This window comes from Telopea speciosissima, chromosome 5, assembly GCF_018873765.1.
Source record: "Telopea speciosissima isolate NSW1024214 ecotype Mountain lineage chromosome 5, Tspe_v1, whole genome shotgun sequence".
In the NCBI taxonomy this organism is placed as follows: domain Eukaryota; kingdom Viridiplantae; phylum Streptophyta; class Magnoliopsida; order Proteales; family Proteaceae; genus Telopea; species Telopea speciosissima.
The window spans coordinates 58,247,167-58,266,847 of NC_057920.1; the positions used below are offsets into that span (position 1 = coordinate 58,247,167).

Below are 19,681 nucleotides of genomic sequence, written 5' to 3' on the forward strand. Positions count from 1 at the left end.
CTACTATAGCTAACCACTTCATCCATGCTGATCAGTTGTATAAGCAGTCCCTCATAGCTCTGCACAAAGAAGCTCTGACACTCATCTTCCCTAACGGATGTTCCAAGTACCGTTATCTTGTCTCAGACGGCCGACGAATCTTCGTCACTCAATTTCTCATGGATTACGAGATCCCATGCGACATTGCTGCCTCCTCCTATGAACTAGTCCAGAACCTGCAGACACTCTCTCTGTTAGATGTCCTAGCTAGTCTCCTTGTTGAAGTCGAAGAAGCCCTGGAAGAAATGGCTGCCTAAGAAGTTGTTGACCAAGTGGCTGCTGAAAACCTCTCTCCAGTCTGCTCCAATTTTCAAATGGATTCGGATGAACTCAACAACAGATCCGATTAGTTTGTGGACCCCACTTGTGGACCCCAAGAGATATTTTTCTCTGATGCCCTACGTCATGGCTTACGTCAGCATCGGTCACTATTCACTGACGTCACCCCCTACGTCAGCAAGATTCGGATTTTAAATTAATTTTTGAGATCCGTCCCCTATATAAGAGAAGCTCCTCTCTTCTCTAATGGATATAAAATGCAGATAGATCTCTCTTCCGCTCTAGTCTCTCTCTCCCTTGTCTTTCTAGTCTTTCTATCTCTTTAAGAAGTTGTTTTTAATTTTGGTATCAGAGCTTTAGTACGCTCTTGATCATCTGTAACCTTACTCTACCCCAGAGTAATAGAATTTGCTAATGAACGTTGAATAGCACCGAGGATCTACTCCAGATCGTCGTTTCTATTCTCTGATCTGCAGCAGAGTGAAAGAGGAGAACTCATCTCCGACTACTTGTAACTGTTTGTACATCAAGGTATTCTGGTTATATGAAATTTTCTTTTCATATATTCTGTTCTTTTTTTATTTAGACCTTGCCATTACCGGCAACTACATATCTCACAGCAGAAGACTACCTGCAAATCGGTAGATCACTGAGGATTACCCCCCTCTAAGTGTGAAAACGGATCCTTTTTGGGATCAACAGCACCTGCTCTGCACACACATCTTCTGGTACCATCCCTCAAGGACGGATTATCCGCTAACGAGTGGTGACGTACGAAGTGTTTAATTTTTTATTGTTCATATTAGTTGTGATTTCCAAGGCCATATATTCTGTAGTGGTGGTGATGTCCTGCGAAGCACTGGCTTGAAGAACCAAGAGTGTTTGGACCCTTGTCCTGCCGATACTATAGAACGGGTTTAGCCCCCGGAAATAATCTTTTTTATTAACAATCACTATTATGGCTTCCCCTCCTCCTTGTTATGGTGATCCATCTCTTCCATATCTACATGGTACACACGCATTACTAGACGATATTAGTGGTGCTTTAAATTATTTAATTGATATGTCTTTAGATAATCAAGAAAAAATCTCAAAAAAATTAGATGATACTGTCACTCTTCTGTCTGATCTGGTTGAGAACTGACCGGTCACACCTCCTGACCTCCCTCCCCGGGCGACGTTCTTATGTATTAGCACCCTTACTGAAGACTTAGTTTCGGATGATAATTTTCTTTATCTCAAAGAAATTATGGACCATTGGAAGAACCGTTATAAAACTACTACGGACCCAAAGGACCAAGACCGACTCTTCGGTATGATGAAACAATTCTATGTTGACAACCAACAGAGGTTTGTAGCACATAACTTTGTTGTTTTTTCTGATGACGAAGATGTGATTCACAGAGAATCATCTTCCTCTTCTGACTCTTCCACAGACTCAGAATCAGAAGCCCTTCCCCACAGTACCCCCACTGTCGGTGAAAGTTCCAAGCGTAAGATGGACACAGATGACCATCTGGATACTGATGAAGATTTCCAACCTCAGATAAGCCAACGCGAATCTTTTGGTCATGACACTGTTTTTTTCACAGAAACAGAAGGTTTCTATACCCGCAAAGATGGCCTTCACAAGTACGGGTTAGCATCTGGAGGAACATACCTCGATCTTACCCATATACCTATAAAGGACTATGATAAAAGTCCGCGTTTTTGTTCTATTAATTTGGATGATCCACACAAGGTTATCCGCGTCAAACCCATTCTCTATCTCAAAACAAATATTGAAGAATTTGACAACAACTCCCTGAGTTATTTAACCTAGGACTCATAGAACCCTCTACAAGTCCACACTCTTGTCCCGCTTTCATGGTACGCAATCATGCGGAAATCAAGCGAGGTAAAGCTCGAATGGTTATAAACTACAAACATTTAAACTCGAACATTATTTTCGATGGATACTTCATTCCCCGGAAAGATGTCCTAATTCACCGAGCTAAGAATGCCACTATCTACAGTAAATTTGACTGTAAATCAGGATTTTGGCAAATTAAGCTAACCGAAGAATCCAAACCTCTTACGGCTTTTTCCACTCCCTTTAACCGCCATTTTCAATGGAAGGTTATGCCTTTTGGACTCTGTACTGCCCCACAGATCTTTCAACGATGGATAGACTCTATCTTTGGAAATCTCCCCTTTTGTGTTGCTTACATTGATGACATTCTTGTCTTTTCCAAAACACGGGAAGAGCACACCAAGCATCTCTGCATCATTGGAAACTTATTCCTACAACATGGAATAATTATGTCTCCTAAGAAAGTCGAATTGGAAAAAACCCAAATCGAATTTTTAGGTTTAGTCCTAACTGATCATGGACTCCAACTCCATGATCATATTCTTATCAAAATTAGGGATTTTCCTACCGAACTTACGGATAAGAAACACCTCCAACAATTTCTTGGAATCCTTAATTATGGCCATACCTACATCAAAGACCTTTCTACCAAAGAAAAACGTCTTTTAACTAAATTACAAAAAGATGTAGCATTTACATGGACTAAAGTAGACACACAGGCAGTCCAAGCCATAAAGGATGAGATACAAAATTCTTGTCCAACAGTTTATTTCCCTCTTGCTGGTGATCTTCTCATTCTTGAAACAGATGCTAGCAATGAGCATTGGGGATGTGTTAAGCACGCCCTCTTAAGAGTCCCTCTGATGAGCAAATATGTGAATACAATTCTGGTAAATTTACATCTGCTCAAATTAATTATATGATATACGAAAAGGAAATTTTAGCAATCGTTAATGCTATACAACGATTTCGAATTTACCTACTTCCTGAGAAATTTCTTATTCGCACTGACAACCAGGCAGTTCGAGATTTTCTTAAAACAAAACAACGAGAAACTAACTCTCGTCAGATTAATTGGTACAATATCATTAATCAATATTCTTTTGAAATTGTACATATTAAGGGAACTGACAATTTTCTTGCTGATTATCTTAGTAGAGATGAATCCGTACCGTCTTCCCGATAAAGGTAAAGGTAAAGCGTCTGCGACACCACATCGCAATTGCAAAACAGCCACCAAAGGCTTACTCCCCATCCCCCGTCCTGGCGGAATCCTCATACGAGAACCCCAGACTACAGCAGCAGCATCTCCTACCCAAAGGCATGCTTCTGACTTCATACGAATTCCTGCCACCACAGCAGAATTCACCCCTTCTCCCTACCAACCTTTTAGTCCCTATTTCTTCCCCGAAAATAGTCAAAATCAGGACAGTCAGGATCCTTATTATCTATGGAACATGACCCCAGCCAGCTACTCCCAGGTAGTACAACAACTTCCAGCAGCTATTGCTCCATCTTCTTTTGCTCAGTCAGTGACCAACACTACTGATTTCTTCAAACATGATGGTGTACCTACCAAGTGGTATCATCACATTACCTACCCATCATTAATCAATATTCTTTTGAAATTGTACATATTAAGGGAACTGACAATTTTCTTGCTGATTATCTTAGCAGAGATGAATCCGCACCATCCTCCCGATAAAGGTAAAGGTAAAGCGTCTGCGACACCACATCGCAATCGCAAAACAGCCACCAAAGGCTTACTCCCTATCCCTCGTCCTGGCGGAATCCTCATACAAGAACCCCAGACTACAGCAGCAGCATCTCCTACCCAAAGGCATGCTTCTGACTTCATACGAATTCCTGCCACCACAGCAGAATTCACCCCTTCTCCCTACCAACCTTTTAGTCCCTATTTCTTCCCCGGAAATAGTCAAAATCAGGACAGTCAGGATCCTTATTATCTATGGAACATGACCCCAGCCAGCTGCTCCCAGGTAGTACAACAACTACCAGTGGCTATTGCTCCATCTTCTTTTGCTCAATCAGTGACCAACACTACTGATTTCTTCAAACATGATGGTGTACCTACCAAATGATATCATCACATTAATACCCTTTGGCGAATACAGTTAGCCGGACAAAAGAAACCTTTCCGGACTACACTCACCTCCTTCTCCAAATCTCTCAGCACGTTTTACCAAAGACAACTGAATTTGCAAACTCTTGTACTCGACTCAATCAAACAACTTGATTGGAACGATGTTACTTCCCCGGAGAAAGTACACAGCTTTCTTCAGATTTCTGAATGTATTGAGGACCATCTTAAAGACCCCCTCTTTTTTAAAATTCAGAAAATCTGTTTATATGAATGCGTACGGGAACTTCTGCCTCGCGAAGTCTTCCCAATAATACAAAATTCTTGTAATGAAGAACAATACCAGCGCTACAAAAGCTTTATGCTGGAGTTTCCCAAAAATATTACGAGAACACATCATCAACAGCACCGTCTTATCTTTTACCCCGGACATGAACCCTGGAGTATTGCTGCTGTTGAATGGGGACTCGTTGGACAGGTAGTCTTCTTAAGCGACTGTACCCAAGTTCTTGACCAGTTGCCCATGATGATCCGTACTATGGTCGTTCATGCAACAGCAAACTGGAGATTTTCTGGTGGACTCGAATTCACCATTACCAGTACTTTGGGATGGCGACATAGAGAACGCTTCTTTCAGCCATATCAGATTTGGCACCTCCAACCAGCGTCCTGTTACACAGTTCAGGAACCGGCTCTGATCACCGATGAAGACGAAGCAGCTACCATAGCTAACCACTTCATCCATGCTGATCAGTTGTATAAGCAGCCCCTCATAGCTCTACACAAAGAAGCTCTGACACTTATCTTCCCTAACGGATTTTCCTAGTACCGTTATCTTGTCTCAGACGGCCGACGAATCTTCGTCACTCAATTTCTCATGGATTACGAGATCCCATGCGACATTGCTGCCGCCTCCTATGAACTAGTCCAGAACCTACAGACACTCTCTCTGTTAGATGTCCCGGCTGGTCTCCTTGCTGAAGTCGAAGAAGCCCTGGAAGAAATGGCTGCCCAAGAAATTGTTGACCAAGTGGCTGCTGAAAACCTCTCTCCAGTCCGCTCCGATTTTCAAATGGATTCGATGAACTCAACAACGGATCCGATTAGTTTGTGGATCCCACTTGTGGACCCCAGGAGATATTTTTCTCTGATGCCCTACGTCATGGCTTACGTCAGCATCGGTCACTATTCCCTGACGTCACCCCCTACGTCAGCAAGATTCGGATTTTAAATTTAATATTGAGATCCGTCCCTTATATAAGAGAAGCTCCTCTCTTCTCTGAAGGATATAGAATACAGATAGATCTCTCTTCCGCTCTAATCTCTCTCTCCCTTGTCTTTCTAGTCTTTCTATCTCTTTAAGAAGTTGTTTTTAATTTTGGTATCAGAGCTTTGGTACGCTCTTGATCTTCTGTAACCTTACTCTACCCCAGAGTAATAGAATTTGCTAACGAACGTTGAATAGCACCGAGGATCTACTCCAAATCGTCGTTTCTATTCTCCAATCTGCAGCAGAGTGAAAGAGGAGAACTCATCTCCGACTACTTGTAACTGTTTGTACTTCAAGGTATTCTGGTTATATGAAATTTTCTTTTCATATATTCTGTTCTTTTTTTATTTAGACCTTGCCGTTACCGGCAACTACATATCTCACAGCAGAAGACTACCTGCAAATCGGTAGATCACTAAGGATTAGCCCCCTTTGAGTGTGAAAATGGATCCTTATCGGGATCAACAGCACCTGCTCTGCACACACATCTTCTGGTACTATCCCTCAAGGGCGGATTATCCGCTAACGAGTGGTGGCGTACGAAATTTTTAATTTTTGATTGTTCATATCAATTGTGATTTCCAAGGCCATATATTCTGTAGTGGTAGTGATGTCCTGTGAAGCACTGGTTTGAAAAACCAAGAGTGTTTGGACCCTTGTCCTGCCGATACTATAGAACGGGTTTAGCCCCCGGAAATTATCTTTTTTATTAACAATCACTATTATGGCTTCCCCTCCCCCTTATTATGGTGATCCATCTCTTCCATATCTACATGGCACACACGCATTACCAGACGATATTAGTGGTGATTTAAATTATTTAATTGATATGTCTTTAGATAATCAAGAAAAAATCTCAAAAAAATTAGATGATACTGTCACTCTTCTGTCTGATCTGGTTGACAACCGACCGGTCACACGTCCTGACCTCCCTCCCCGGGCGACGTTCTTATGTATTAGCACCCTTATTGAAGACTTAGTTTTGGATGAGAATTTTCTTTATCTCAAAGAAATTATGGACCATTGGAAAAACTGTTATAAAACTACTACGGACCCAAAGGACCAAGACCGACTCTTCGGTATGATGCAACAATTCTATGTTGACAACCAACAGAGGTTTGTAGCACATAACTTTGTTGTTTTTTCTGATGACGAAGATGTGATTCACAGAAAATCATCTTCCTCTTCTGACTCTTCGACAGACTCAGAATCAGAAGCCCTTTCCCATAGTACCCCCACTGTCGGTGAAAGTTCCAAGCGTAAGATGGACGTAGATGACCATCTGGATACTGATGAGGATTTCCAACCTCAGAGAGGCCAACGTGAATCTTTTGGTCACGACACTGTTTTTTCCACAGAAACAGAGGGTTTCTATACCCGCAAAGATGACCTTCACAAGTATGGGTTAGCATCTGGAGGAACATACCTCGATCTTACCCATATATCTATAAAGGACTATGATAAAGCCATTAATGAATGGGCACAAACCTTTGCCATTCTAATTGCAAATAATATGGCCACCTGGCAAGGGGACAAGTTCTTAGAATATCTAAGTGGTTCCCTCCAAGGAGATGTCCTGCAATTTATTAAGAAGTTTGACCAAACTGAAGACGGCAAAGTAGCCAAAACAGAGTTATTAACCTATCAAAAGAACTTCGAAAAAATTTTGGTCGAATTTTCGAAAATCATAAAAAATGAATTTTGTGGTTTTCATGCTACTGAAAAACTTACAGAAGATGTCAGTTTTAATTTAACTAAAATTAAGGTTAACAATCTCCTCGAGTTTAAAGCTTTTGCAAAAAAATATATGAGCCTTTACCAAATGTTAGATTCCTTAAAATCTGCATATTGGAAAGACCAGGTTTTCCCTAAGTTACCACCACCATGGGATGAACTATGCCATACTACCTATCCAGCTTTTTATCAACAACTCCAAAAGCATTGATACACTTGGAAACAGAATCAATTTTGTTTTTTGACATATTCTGGACCATTGCCTTAAAGCCTGAGCAGCCAAAGCTCTTAAACACAAGATCTCCCACGATGTCGTGTAAAGATCCGCTTCAACAACGAATTTGAATTTGGTACAAAGCCAATTCATCATCGTTCTAGGCACTCTAAACCTAAGCCCAAACATACCAAATGGTATCGATGGAAATCTTACAATCCCAAGGATTTTCCCTCTAAACCTAGAAAGTCGTTTACCCACAAACGATTTATTAGAAAAAATCCCCTTACACAAACAAAAAAGAACAAGGCTGATTGCACTTGTTATTTGTGTAATGAGAAAGGACATTTTGCCAATGAATGTCCAAACAAAACCAAGAATGCCCGTAAAATGATTCGGTTCTTAGCGAATTTAATTATGAGGTATTATTATTTTTCAAGTTTGGACCCAATCGAACTTCTTTATGAGTTAGTCTCGAATCGACGATGAACGTCCGATGACGACTCGAATTTGTTTTCATGGAAAATGAGACAAAGGAACCCCCTCCTTCACCTTATCTACCCATATCGAGATTACGCCCATTTGGCCTCAACTTGAATCTGCCGCTCTCAATGATCTTGTGAGAGAAGACGTCTCTTTTGACCCTAATCTCTTTAACAAACTCAAAGAGGTTACTCATGACGAGGTTTACAAGTTATCCAAGCTTAGTAATCTCGGTCTCGACGTTATTTTGACCAAGCTTGTGGTAATACCACCGCCCCACGATGACGCTAGTCTTGAAATTTGTTTGTTTAACCACACCAAATCAAGCGATTGGTTAAGAAACACCCAAAGTTGAGATACATACACATTGGTCTCATCCAGGTTGAACTTCTGCTTTTTTCGACAAGGTATCGACACCCCTGTTGTCGTTGCAATTTTCGATAAGAGATTCCTTCAAGAGCCACTCAACGCTCTTATTAGTGGAATCGAATCCAACCTAGTTAATGGTTCGGTTTGGTTCAAGCTCAAACCCAATTTCTTTATCTCTATTCATGACCCTAATCTTTGTGATTCAGTGGTTTTAAAGATAAAAACCCAATGGATCGGCATGAAAGCTGACTGTCATAATCTCGCAGTTAGTTGGAAATGTTTACATGAGTTAACCAACGTTACCTCTACTAAACTTTTGACACCTCTTGATAAAAAGTTTGTGGAACTTTTTGAACTGCGACCCTATGAGCACGAGATACAACGATTTCGAATTTACCTACTTCCTGAGAAATTTCTTATTCGCACTAACAACCAGGCAGTTCGAGATTTTCTTAAAACAAAATGAGAAACTAACTCTCGTCGGATTAATTGGTACAATATCATTAATCAATATTCTTTTGAAATTGTACATATTAAGGGAATTGACAATTTTCTTGCTGATTATCTTAGCAGAGATGAATCCGCACCGTCCTCCCGATAAAGGTAAAGGTAAAGCGTCTACGACACCACATCGCAATCGCAAAACAGCCACCAAAGGCTTACTCCCTATCCCCCGTCCTGGCGGAATCCTCATACGAGAACCCCAGACTATAGCAGCAGCATCTCCTACCCAAAGGCATGCTTTTGACTTCATACGAATTCCTACCACCACAGCAGAATTCACCCCTTCTCCCTACCAACCTTTTAGTCCCTATTTCTTCCCCGGAAATAGTCAAAATCAGGACATAACCTAATTCACTCACAGACCTAATCCTCCATCAGAATCCTTCCAAATTCAAACCACATCACCCTCAAGACACCCCCTCCACTCGATCCAGACCTTTTCCCCTTTCTAGCATCAAAACCCTAACTTCCGGCAATTCCCATTAAAACCCAAAACCCTAGAATACTGTCCAGCAACATCCAGCCTTTACCTGACCATCATACCTTGGCCGAGTGTCCCTTTCTACTCCTAGAGAACTTAACCTGAACCCCTTGCCCTAATTCCACATCTAAACCCTAGATTCCATCACTTCCATTTTTTAAAAAAACTCAAAACCCGAAACCCTAACCTGCTTCCCCTTGAATTCTCACACTTCCACTCATCAAACCATCACTGGACCTTCACTGATAGACTCCCCTATACCTGCCTAGCATAACCATACCCTCAAACCCTCACCTAACCCTAACGATAACCCTAATTTCATATTTTACCCCAATCGGACTGCTTGTTCACAGCAGATCCTACAGTGTTGGTTCCTAGTGGGTCTTTCACCTACCTAGGACTACATTACGTGGTCAAGGATCTAACCTCTTTAGGAGGGGGCGTGGCCCATGGGGAAGTCGTGGACGTGACAGCTGAAGTACAGGTGGTCAACAGAGTGATCAACCCTTTAGACTGTATATTTTTTGTGGCAAACCCAATCACACTATTGAAACATGTTGAGATAAACATGGACAACCAGAGTGGATTCCACCTTCAACTAATTTTGTTGTGCTTGATGGTAGTATTGGGAAGGTGTCATCTGACGATACTAATATTACATCCTCATCTTGAGGGTCTTCATCAAGATCTGTGTCTCGAGATGACTACAATCACTTATTTCATCTTATATAATGTCTTCAGATATCCTCTAATGCATCTTCATCCACTCACTCTAGCCCACACAGGTACTTCAGTTTTCCTTACATCCACCTCTCCCACCCTGTGGATTATTGATTCCGGAGCATTTACTCACATGACCGGTAAGTCTGAGTTGTTTTCTTCCTTAACAAAGGCTTTCAACTCTTCTCTTGTTATACTTGCTGGTGGATCCTTTACCAATGTGGCTGGTCATGGTGTAGTTTCCCCTACTGCATCTATGAACTTGTCTTCTGTTCTTCATGTTCCCCAGTTACCGTCAAGTTTGCAATCTATTAATCAACTGACCAAGTCTCTTAACTGCTCTATCACTTTTTTTCCTTCCCATTGTGTTGTTTAGGATCTTCAGACAAGGAGGACAATTGGTGACGGGCTTGAGCAGGCCAGACTCCACTATCTCCATGGCTCTGGTTCCTCTACTAGACTACTACTACTAGTGTATTTCATCTCCAATGGCATTTTCAGTTAGGGCATTTATCTCTATCCAAGCTTCAACACATGGTTCCAAGTTGTGAATTTATGTCTTGCCTAGACTGTGAAGCATGTGAACTTGGGAAACATCAGCGATCATCCTTTTCTGCTCGTAATACTTCGCGAAATCAGTCTAGTACTACTACTACTACTACTACTACTAGTGTTTCTCTTCTCCAGTGGCATTTTCGATTAGGGCATTTATCTCTATCCAAGCTTTAACACATGGTTCTAAGTTACGAGTCATCTGGATTGTGAAGCTTGTGAACTTGGGAAACATCATCGATCATCCTTTCCTGCTTGTAATACTTCGCGAATTCAGTCTACTACTACTACTATTGATCGCTTGCTCTGTAATGATCCACATGAATGTTCCCAAGCATTTTTTGTGTGATGTTGTTCTTATTGCATGGCATTTGATTAATCGGATGCCTTCCTTTGTTGTAGATAATCGTTCCATTGTTTTTCTCAAATTACCCTTGTTCTCTCAACCACTGTGGGCTTTTTACTGTGTGTGTTTTGCTCACATTTTACACCCTCAGGTTGATAATGTCTCCCAGGGCTGTAAATGTATTTTTCTTGTGTATTCTTAAACCTAGAAATGCTATCGATGTTATAACTTAACTACTCTGAGGTAATTTGTTAGTGCTAATGTTACTTTCGTTGAAAATACACTATTTTGTTCCTCTGGTACATAGTTCTATACCTCTGACTAATAATAATTGTGAACCCCCTTTGCCTGTACTTGTACCATTTGATGAGGTCCAGGTTGTCTCTACTCCTCCACCATTGCAAGTGTATCAGCGGCGTAAGAGAACAGTGCCATCCATTTTTGCTCCGCCCACCACTCAGCCTACTCCTCAAGCTGAAGCTCCAACTGACTTACCAGTGGCTCTTCGCAGAGGTACTCGTTCTTGTAAAGCTCCAACTACTTAACCTATTGAGAATTATGTGTCTATATCTCACTTTCCATCTCCTTTGCATACTCTTGCCTTATCTATATCTACTAACTCCATTCCTCAAACTTATCAAGAAGTCTTATCTCATCCTGGGTGGAAAGTGGCAATGGGCGTAGAAACAGATGCCTTACTCTCTCGACAAACATGGATCCTTGTTGACTTACCTCATGGTAAGGATCTTGTACGTTGTCGCTTGATGTCCATTAAGTATAATCCGGATGGTTCAGTTGAATGGCTTAAGGCTCGTTTGGTTGTGAAGGGTTTCACTCAGACCTATGGCGTGGACTACTTTAAGGCCTCTCCTGTTGCTCCCCTAAATTTGGTCCAAGTTCTTATCTCCTTAGCTGTAAATTTGGATTGGCCATTCTATCGGTTGGATATCAAGAATGCATTTTTTATATGGTGATTTACAAGAAGAGGTATATATGGAGCAACCTCCGGAGTATGCTGCTCAGGGGGAGAATTCACATAGAGTATATAAGCTACATAAAGCTATTTATGGATTGAAACAGTCACCTAGGGCCTGCTTTGACAAATTTAACTCGATTGTGTGGGTTTTAACAATTCTACTCTGATCACTCGGTCTTTGTTCATCGCCGAGGTTCTAAGGTCGTTGTTTTAGTTGTTTATGTTGATGACATTATTGTATCTGGGAATGATACATCTAGCATTGTAGAGGTAAAATCCTTTCTTCGTCAAAACTTTCAAATGAAAGATTTGGGTTCTCTTAACTATTTTCTTGGTATTGAAGTACTACGAAGCAGAAAAGGGATTAGCCTATCTCAACAGAAATATGTGTTGGATCTTTTATCTGACAGTGGTATACTTGGATGTAAACCATTCGATACTCCATGGATCCTCGTCAGAAGTTTGGCACAGATAATGGTGAAGTATTTGATGATCCACACCAGTACAGGTGACTAGTTAGGAAGCTTATTTATCTGACTGTTACTTGCCCTGGCATTTCCTTTGTTGTGGGTGTGATTAGCCAATTAATGCAGTCACCGAAGAAAGTTCACTGAGAGGCAGCTTGTCGTATGCTAGGAACCCGGTGTTTCATGAACGGACCAAACATATTGAGATTGATTGTCACTTTGTACCAGATGTCTTAAAGAAGCTGATTGTTACTCTGTTTGTTTCATCTGCTGACCAGTTGGCTGATCTGTTTCCTAAATCTCTTTTTGGTCTTGCTTTCCAAAAGTGTTCTAAGCTGGGCATGGGAGATTTATATGCTCCAGCTTGAGGGGGAGTGTTAAAGTATTGTCCTATAGTTGTGGGCCCCTATTAACCATTGGACTTTCTAATGTGTTGATGGTAGTAGTGTTGCAATATCCCCATCGTGGGATTAGTTTAGATAGACCTGGCTTGGTACTTAGTTTCCTTCTTTTCTTGTGATTCCTTATTGGACTGTAATTCTGATTGGTTGACTTATTATAAATAAAGGCAAAGGTTCAGCGATAGAATACATATGAGTTCTATCGCTGAACTGGTTCTCTTCACCTTCTTCTCTTTCCATTGTCTCTTTCTCTGGTTCTCTTATTGTTTCTCTCTTCTCTAATATCTGACTGACTGGTTATTAAGTTCTATCTCTAGTTACAGTTTCCGTCAAGATGTGTTTGATTCTGCAGTACAGTTTATTTAAGTGAGTTTTGAACATTTAGCTACCCAATGAATAAAACCTAATGGGCTGTCCTTTCTCCTTGATGTTATGATCAACCGGTCCAATATAGTTTATTTTATGTAGGAAACTAGCATTGACTTTGCACTTGTATTTTTTGATGAATGACAAACAGATTTTATTGCTAAATGAAAAGGATACACAGGACAGGGTATACAACACAACGACCAGTGTACAAAAATAACAGTGACAGTAGGCTGAAGCCCAAAAGCTCACCCAGGGGAGTGCATAATCAGATAATTACCCAAATACAGAGATAGTGTACGAGCCCCCCTCCCGGGGGTAGTAACTCTTCAGCAACTGAGTTAGCGGACCTCAGTCGACATGAAATAGAACAGATGTATCTAGACTGCAAGCTCTACGGATTAAATTCATGTGGTGCCAAGCAACACCATCAGACTCTTACAGCCACCTAACCATTGTGCTGGAGTCTCCCTCAACAATGGTATTCCACCAGCCATTAACGATAAAAATGCCCATACCCTTGATGAAAGCTTTAAGCTCTGCTGTCATAGAATCTGAGAAGCCAATAGGACCGTCAAAAGAAAAAGAAACAGAAAAAGGACCTGAAAAAACTAATAAGATAATCCCTTCATTATTTGCGAACACTCCTTCAATACCCTCTGGTCCCAGTTTTCCAATGAACTACCATCCGCATTCAAATTTAAAAGGTTTTGAGGAGGTGGAACCCAAATGTGCTATGCCCTGCATCCCAAAAAAACTACAATCCAGGAAGAAGATTTTGCACTTCCTTTTGAGGGTGTTCTCGTCACTTGAATTAGGGATGGTACCCACAACCATCATTTATTATTGATTTATTTCTCATTTTTTTGTCCTTTTCTTTTCCATCTACCAAGGATCAGGGGAAAAAAAATCACTGAGAATGGGGGAAAATGGTAATAGTGGTATGGAGAAAAGTTTCCTATGGGGGAGTGTACTGCCCACATCAAGACAGTGAAGGTGAAATGACCGCCCCGCCCCCAATGAAAGGTGGAAATCCCCCCATGATGGTTCTGTGTGCAAGCTGGGGCCACGCTCCCCCACAGAGAACTCTTGCCTTAATATTATTAATCAAAATAATCTAAACCAGCTGGCTGCCAGGTTCTTGTTGCCTTTTAAATTGTTGTCAGTTTGACTTGGTTTATCCTGGTAATGTAGGTCTACATACATGCTTTTTAACAGAGTGGAATCATCCAATTTTGAGGTCTTTTTTATTTTGGCGGAGGGGGTAATAATTATGGGTGGTATTCTATCATTTTTTTTAATGTACTTCATGTGTTCTTTTGGCAGGTAAAAAAGAAAGGCTGCTTAAAATATTTCAAGGCTGGTGCGATGGTGTAATTGACTTGATAGTCGCTACAAATGAGGGTGACATTCTTCGTCGTGACATATATGACCGAACACCCATTTTAACTTGGGGAAAGGGTTGTGTAACCTTGCTTGGGGACTCTGTTCATGCAATGCAGCCAAATATGGGTCAAGGTGGATGCATGGCTATTGAGGTATTCTTGTTTCTTTGATTGATTCCTTGACTCTCCCCTAGGAGTAGTTTTTTCCCTAGATTATGAATCCTTGTAATATCAATGGTATGAGAATTATTTTATGCATTAATTAGATTGAATTATTTTGCTTTTATTTTATAAATTTTAGGATTATACACATTTTAGTTTCCACATGTTGTAGTATCCTAATGTAGAGTGACTCTTAATTTTCTTATTCTGATTTCCAATACTCTGGTTCTCATGTTGGATTATTCACTGTATGATTTTAGGATAGCTACGAACTGGCTTTAGAGCTTGAGAAAGCTTGGACACAAAGTGTTGAATTGGGAACCCCACTTGATATTGCATCTTCTCTAAAGCGGTAAATTTTCATTTTCATGTCAAACAGTTCAAACCAAAATTAACTTTAAGTTTCCAATCTAAAATTTACTCCTGAGTTCCAAATACGCACACTATAGAAAGAAGGGGAAAAAATTTAACCATTGAGTGTTTAGACCATAAAAATGGTCAACCCATTGGATAGCAATTAGCGATATGCAGGGAGGGGGGTTGCACACATAATTTGACAGATCTAAACCCTGACCAGAAAATGACATGGTTAGATTATGCTCACAACCTTTTTCTGTCATTTGTTTGAATGGCCAGAATAATCATAGTGCTCAATCAATCTTTAAAAGGGATGATTAAGGAGTAAACATTTGATGGTTTGGGCCATCTATTTGGATTGATTTTTGTCTTCAAATGTCTTTAGTGAGGACAACCAGTGGTGCCAGGGTTTGGGGTAAGGCGGGCATGTCCCCCCCAGTGTATTTTTTATTCATTGAGATTTATCAATAAAATTTCAGGGGCTGCCCCGGGTCCCAGAGAATATTCGGGTTAAAAAAAAAAAAAAAGGACAACCAGTGGTGGATTTCACCATCTTAGCTTTTGTACCATGTACTGGAATGTGGTGAGTAGTCCATTTTAAATGTTTAATATGTGGATACGTCCTGATCATTATTTGGGTAAGATAAAACTGACTCTACGAGTTTTCCCATAAAAATTGCAATATTTGGGGCTATGACTGGGTTGCAGTTTTGTATTTTGACATCCCCCCCCCCCCCCCCAATTATTTTTTTCAATATTTCTTTACATGATGCATAACTACATTTTGTTTCAGTTATGAGAAAGCAAGAAGATTGCGTGTCGCTATTATCCATGGAATGGCAAGAATGGCTGCATTAATGGCTTCCACTTACAAACCCTATTTAGGTGTTGGGCTTGGGCCACTGTCGGTATGAAAGCAAAATTTTTTAATTACTTTTCTAATAGCTATTCTTTCAGCAGAATTTATTTCATCTCTTTATCATGGATGAAAATGTCTTAATGCAGTTCTTGACAAAGTTCCGGATACCACATCCAGGAAGAGTTGGTGGAAGATTTTTTATTGACATTGCAATGCCCTTAATGTTGAATTGGGTCTTAGGTGGTAACAGGTGGGGCCTTGGGATCCTGCATGTTTATCATTTGTCTTTCCTTTCCACCGTGTGTCAACTTACTTCCTCCGATGATAAAATAGTGTGCCATAAGTTGGAACTTAAGTAATGTTTTTGCTTCAGTATTTATTACTTTATTTGTATCCGGAAGTATTATGAAGTATAAATAGTAAATAAAGCTTTGCTTGAAATACTTATCCAGAATTTTCCTTTACCTCAGTTTAAAACTTCTAAACCAGTAATGAACATATGCTAGAAGCATATTTGTTCTGCTTTCACAGTCTCAAACCAGTGCGGCTAAGTTTTCTGTATGTTGGGCATGAGTGCTGGGGTCAGACATTAGGTGAGAGTGTTATACACATTGAAATGATAGAAATCACAAACATATAGGTACATTTGAAGATATCAAAAATGTTAAACTGATTGAACAGGAATTATGATCCTAGATACAGTGGTATGGGAAAGCAGGATTTTTGCAGCTGACCACAGTAGTCAGGAATCTGGATAATGTTTTCTGGGTTGTGTAGCATTTGTGATTGATTGTAAGTGTTTGAACTACCGCACATTTTGCCATAACATGGAGAAAGGAAAGGGGAGAAAAGGGAGAAGATAAGAAAGATATTTTCTAGACAATTTTTGGTACTATTATTATGACTTGTCTTTAGTAATTTATCCTGTTATATGCAAGGGATGAAAATTAGTTAAAATCCCTATGCATGTATACATTATTGCATGTGCCATGAGGGTCCAATCTCCATAGACTGTTCTGTTTTCATTTCCAATGTGCCATGGGTAGCATTCCTTTAGTCGGCATGGTGCACAGAGGTTAAAAGGAATGTCTTTATGAGTTCTTCCTTTGCCTCATTATTTGGTTATAAAATTTCTTATCTCAGATTGGACTGAAAAGAATCATTTTCTTGCAGCACAAAACTTGAAGGAAGACTGCAAAGCTGCCGGCTCTCAGACAGAGTATGTTAATTCCAACACAGTTTACTGCATGTATTATTGTAGTAGTAGAACTAGAAGCTCTGAGATCTTTGTTGTATGCAAGCTAAAATTGTTCATTTTTCAATGAAGGCAAATGACCAATTACAGAGATGGTTTGAGGATGATGACGCATTGGAGCGTGCACTTGGTGGAGAGTATGTTTCTTTGCTGTTTTTATTATCACTATATTCTTGGTTAGTTAGCTACAGATGACTCATAGTTCTAACCATCTGGTTTGTTTTTGAAGATGGCTTCTTTTCCCATTGGAGAGAGAAAACAGTGGGGCAATACAACCTATACATTTAATTAGGGATGAGAACAAACCCTGCATAGTTGGGTATGTCAGTGAGAATAATTTCAGTTTTCTATGCTGTTCTATTAGTAAGCTGAGCTACCACATCTAGCAGACTTCTAAAATGTTATATTGCAAATTAATCAGACATGAAATGGTTAGTTCTGGTGGGTTTTGAATTTTTATCCAAGTAATGTCTGGAACTACAGATGAAGGTGGATTTGGATTCATGTTCAAGGAGAAATTCTTGACCTTAGTTCCAAATGGTTACCATCCATGTATCAAGAACAGGTTGGATCAGGATAGTTTGTGCTTAATTTTGTACTTTTCCCATGCCATATAGCAAGAATCCAGTTGGGCCAAAGACCCTGATCCAGACCCAGCCATTGTCGCTTGGGTCAAAATACCCTTGCCTGTAATCTTTTCTGCTTCCAGCCTTCCAAGACTATCAAATTACGCTGGACTCCACTATGGTCAGCTCCATCTCATGCACTACACACTGGTATATATGGCACACGTGGACATGCGATGGGTCTACTATTTGGTGGGTTTTTCTCCAAGGACTAGAATCCTCTTGATCTATTGCTCTTACATCCTAATGGTTCAATTTCTAGTATTCTCTCTAATTTGATTTGCACTCTGGGAGGTAAACATCCATTTGAATGACAATTGTGTGCCCAGTGTGATGACAATCATTTTCCTTATGGTCTACCTGTGGTCTACCAGCTGGGTACCTTAGATTTCCTTTTGTTCTAATCTCTTTATGTAAAAGTGCTTCATATGATGTGTGGACTATTCTGCAATTCAGGAATGCTCCATCTTCCAGTCTCCCAGTAGTATCAGTGACAATACCTTCACCTCAGGTGAGTAATTCTCTCTGGAGAAGTGTCTATTTCCCTTGTAACAAAGGACTTTTCCTCCTCCCTTATCATATGCTCTGGTGTTACTGATTCATCAATTGGGCTTCTCTTTCCAGGTTTCTGATGTACATGCTCGTATCAGTTATAAGGATGGTGCTTTCTACCTGACTGATTTGCGGAGTAAACATGGTACCTGGATCACTGAGTAAGTAACATAAAGAGAGATCTTTTCACTTCCTGTTGAATTGCATTCCCTAAATTCGATTGTCATGACTCCGTGCAGTAATGAAGGTAGGCAGTATCGGGTGCCCCCAAACTTTCCAGTCCAATTTCATCCATCTGACGTCATTGGGTTTGGTTCTGATCGGAAGGTGATAAAAGTGTTCCCTTCATTTAGTTCTTGTAAACGACTCTTGGTTTCTTTTAGTTATTGGCCACATCTGTCTTGTCAGAGATGGGCGCAAATACCTGAAATATCAATCTTAGTCTGTCATTTCATGTTGATTATCATATGTCAATTTTAACTTGGTGCCTGCTTGGAATTGATAATTAGATTGCTACTGCATGTGCCTTCTCTCTCTCTCAGATAATGTAATAGAATGGAGTTTTGTTGCTTCAGAGATATGATAGCACATTCTGTTTTTTAAATCTCAAGACCCAAGTGCTTGTGCAGGCTGCCTTTCGTGTAAAGGTGCAGAAGGTCCCTCCAAAGATTGAAGGCAAGAAGGAAGAGAGTCAACTCGTCTCTGCCGTATGAGTTCAACAAACATGGTTGACTTATAGAAATTGTACATCATGTATTCATTCCAGTGAAGTTATAAGTCTGCTTTAGTTTTCTTTTTTATTCTTTGTAAAAAAAGGATTTTGATTAGATCTGTTTCTTGTCACTTTTGTTGAACAATGAATAGATAAATCTATGAAGAAAGAAAAAGGATAAAATTGTGTTTCTCCAAACTTTAGCTTCCCTTATCTATTTCTCAAGTGGACTCAAGTTGGAATTTATGGAGATGATTTCTCACTTACTCACAATGTAAATTGTTCTTCATTAAAAAAACATAAAAACATGTTTCATAACATACAATTATAAACCCTTTTCCAATATGCTTGTTTTCTGATGTATGTACTGTACAATCCATCTTTACTTGTTCTTGTCAACCATTGATGACCTTTCTGTTCGAATGATGTGTGAAATGACATGCACAACTATTCTGGAATTTGATTTTGAGTGAGGTGATCAGTATCATCCATAGGGACTATAGAATTGGTCCAATTATCTGGGATGAATGCAATGCCATTGAAAAAATTGTGGTTTGAGGTTGAAATGATTGGTGTAACAGATCGATAGAATTCTTTTAATTGGAGTGCAACATTTTTT

General features: G+C 40.1%; 1 protein-coding gene across 2 annotated transcripts in view; it reads left to right on the top strand.

Moving 5' to 3' along the window:
• The window catches only part of LOC122661356 (zeaxanthin epoxidase, chloroplastic-like), a 31,584-nt gene extending 12,434 nt beyond the window's left edge, over positions 1-19,150 (top strand). The window contains exons 6-16 of one of the 2 annotated variants that reach the window (XM_043856722.1): positions 14,485-14,692; positions 14,962-15,053; positions 15,852-15,966; positions 16,064-16,167; positions 17,091-17,136; positions 17,245-17,309; positions 17,402-17,491; positions 18,255-18,309; positions 18,423-18,511; positions 18,590-18,677; positions 18,980-19,150. In XM_043856722.1, coding sequence (XP_043712657.1) covers positions 14,485-14,692; positions 14,962-15,053; positions 15,852-15,966; positions 16,064-16,167; positions 17,091-17,136; positions 17,245-17,309; positions 17,402-17,491; positions 18,255-18,309; positions 18,423-18,511; positions 18,590-18,677; positions 18,980-19,063 — 1,036 coding nt within the window. In that variant the 3' untranslated portion in view covers positions 19,064-19,150. Of the gene's footprint in view, positions 1-14,480; positions 14,693-14,961; positions 15,054-15,851; positions 15,967-16,063; positions 16,168-17,090; positions 17,137-17,244; positions 17,310-17,401; positions 17,492-18,254; positions 18,310-18,422; positions 18,512-18,589; positions 18,678-18,979 lie in introns of both variants that reach the window. The other variant, XM_043856721.1, reaches the window with a different exon arrangement.
• The last annotated feature ends 531 nt before the right edge of the window (positions 19,151-19,681 follow it).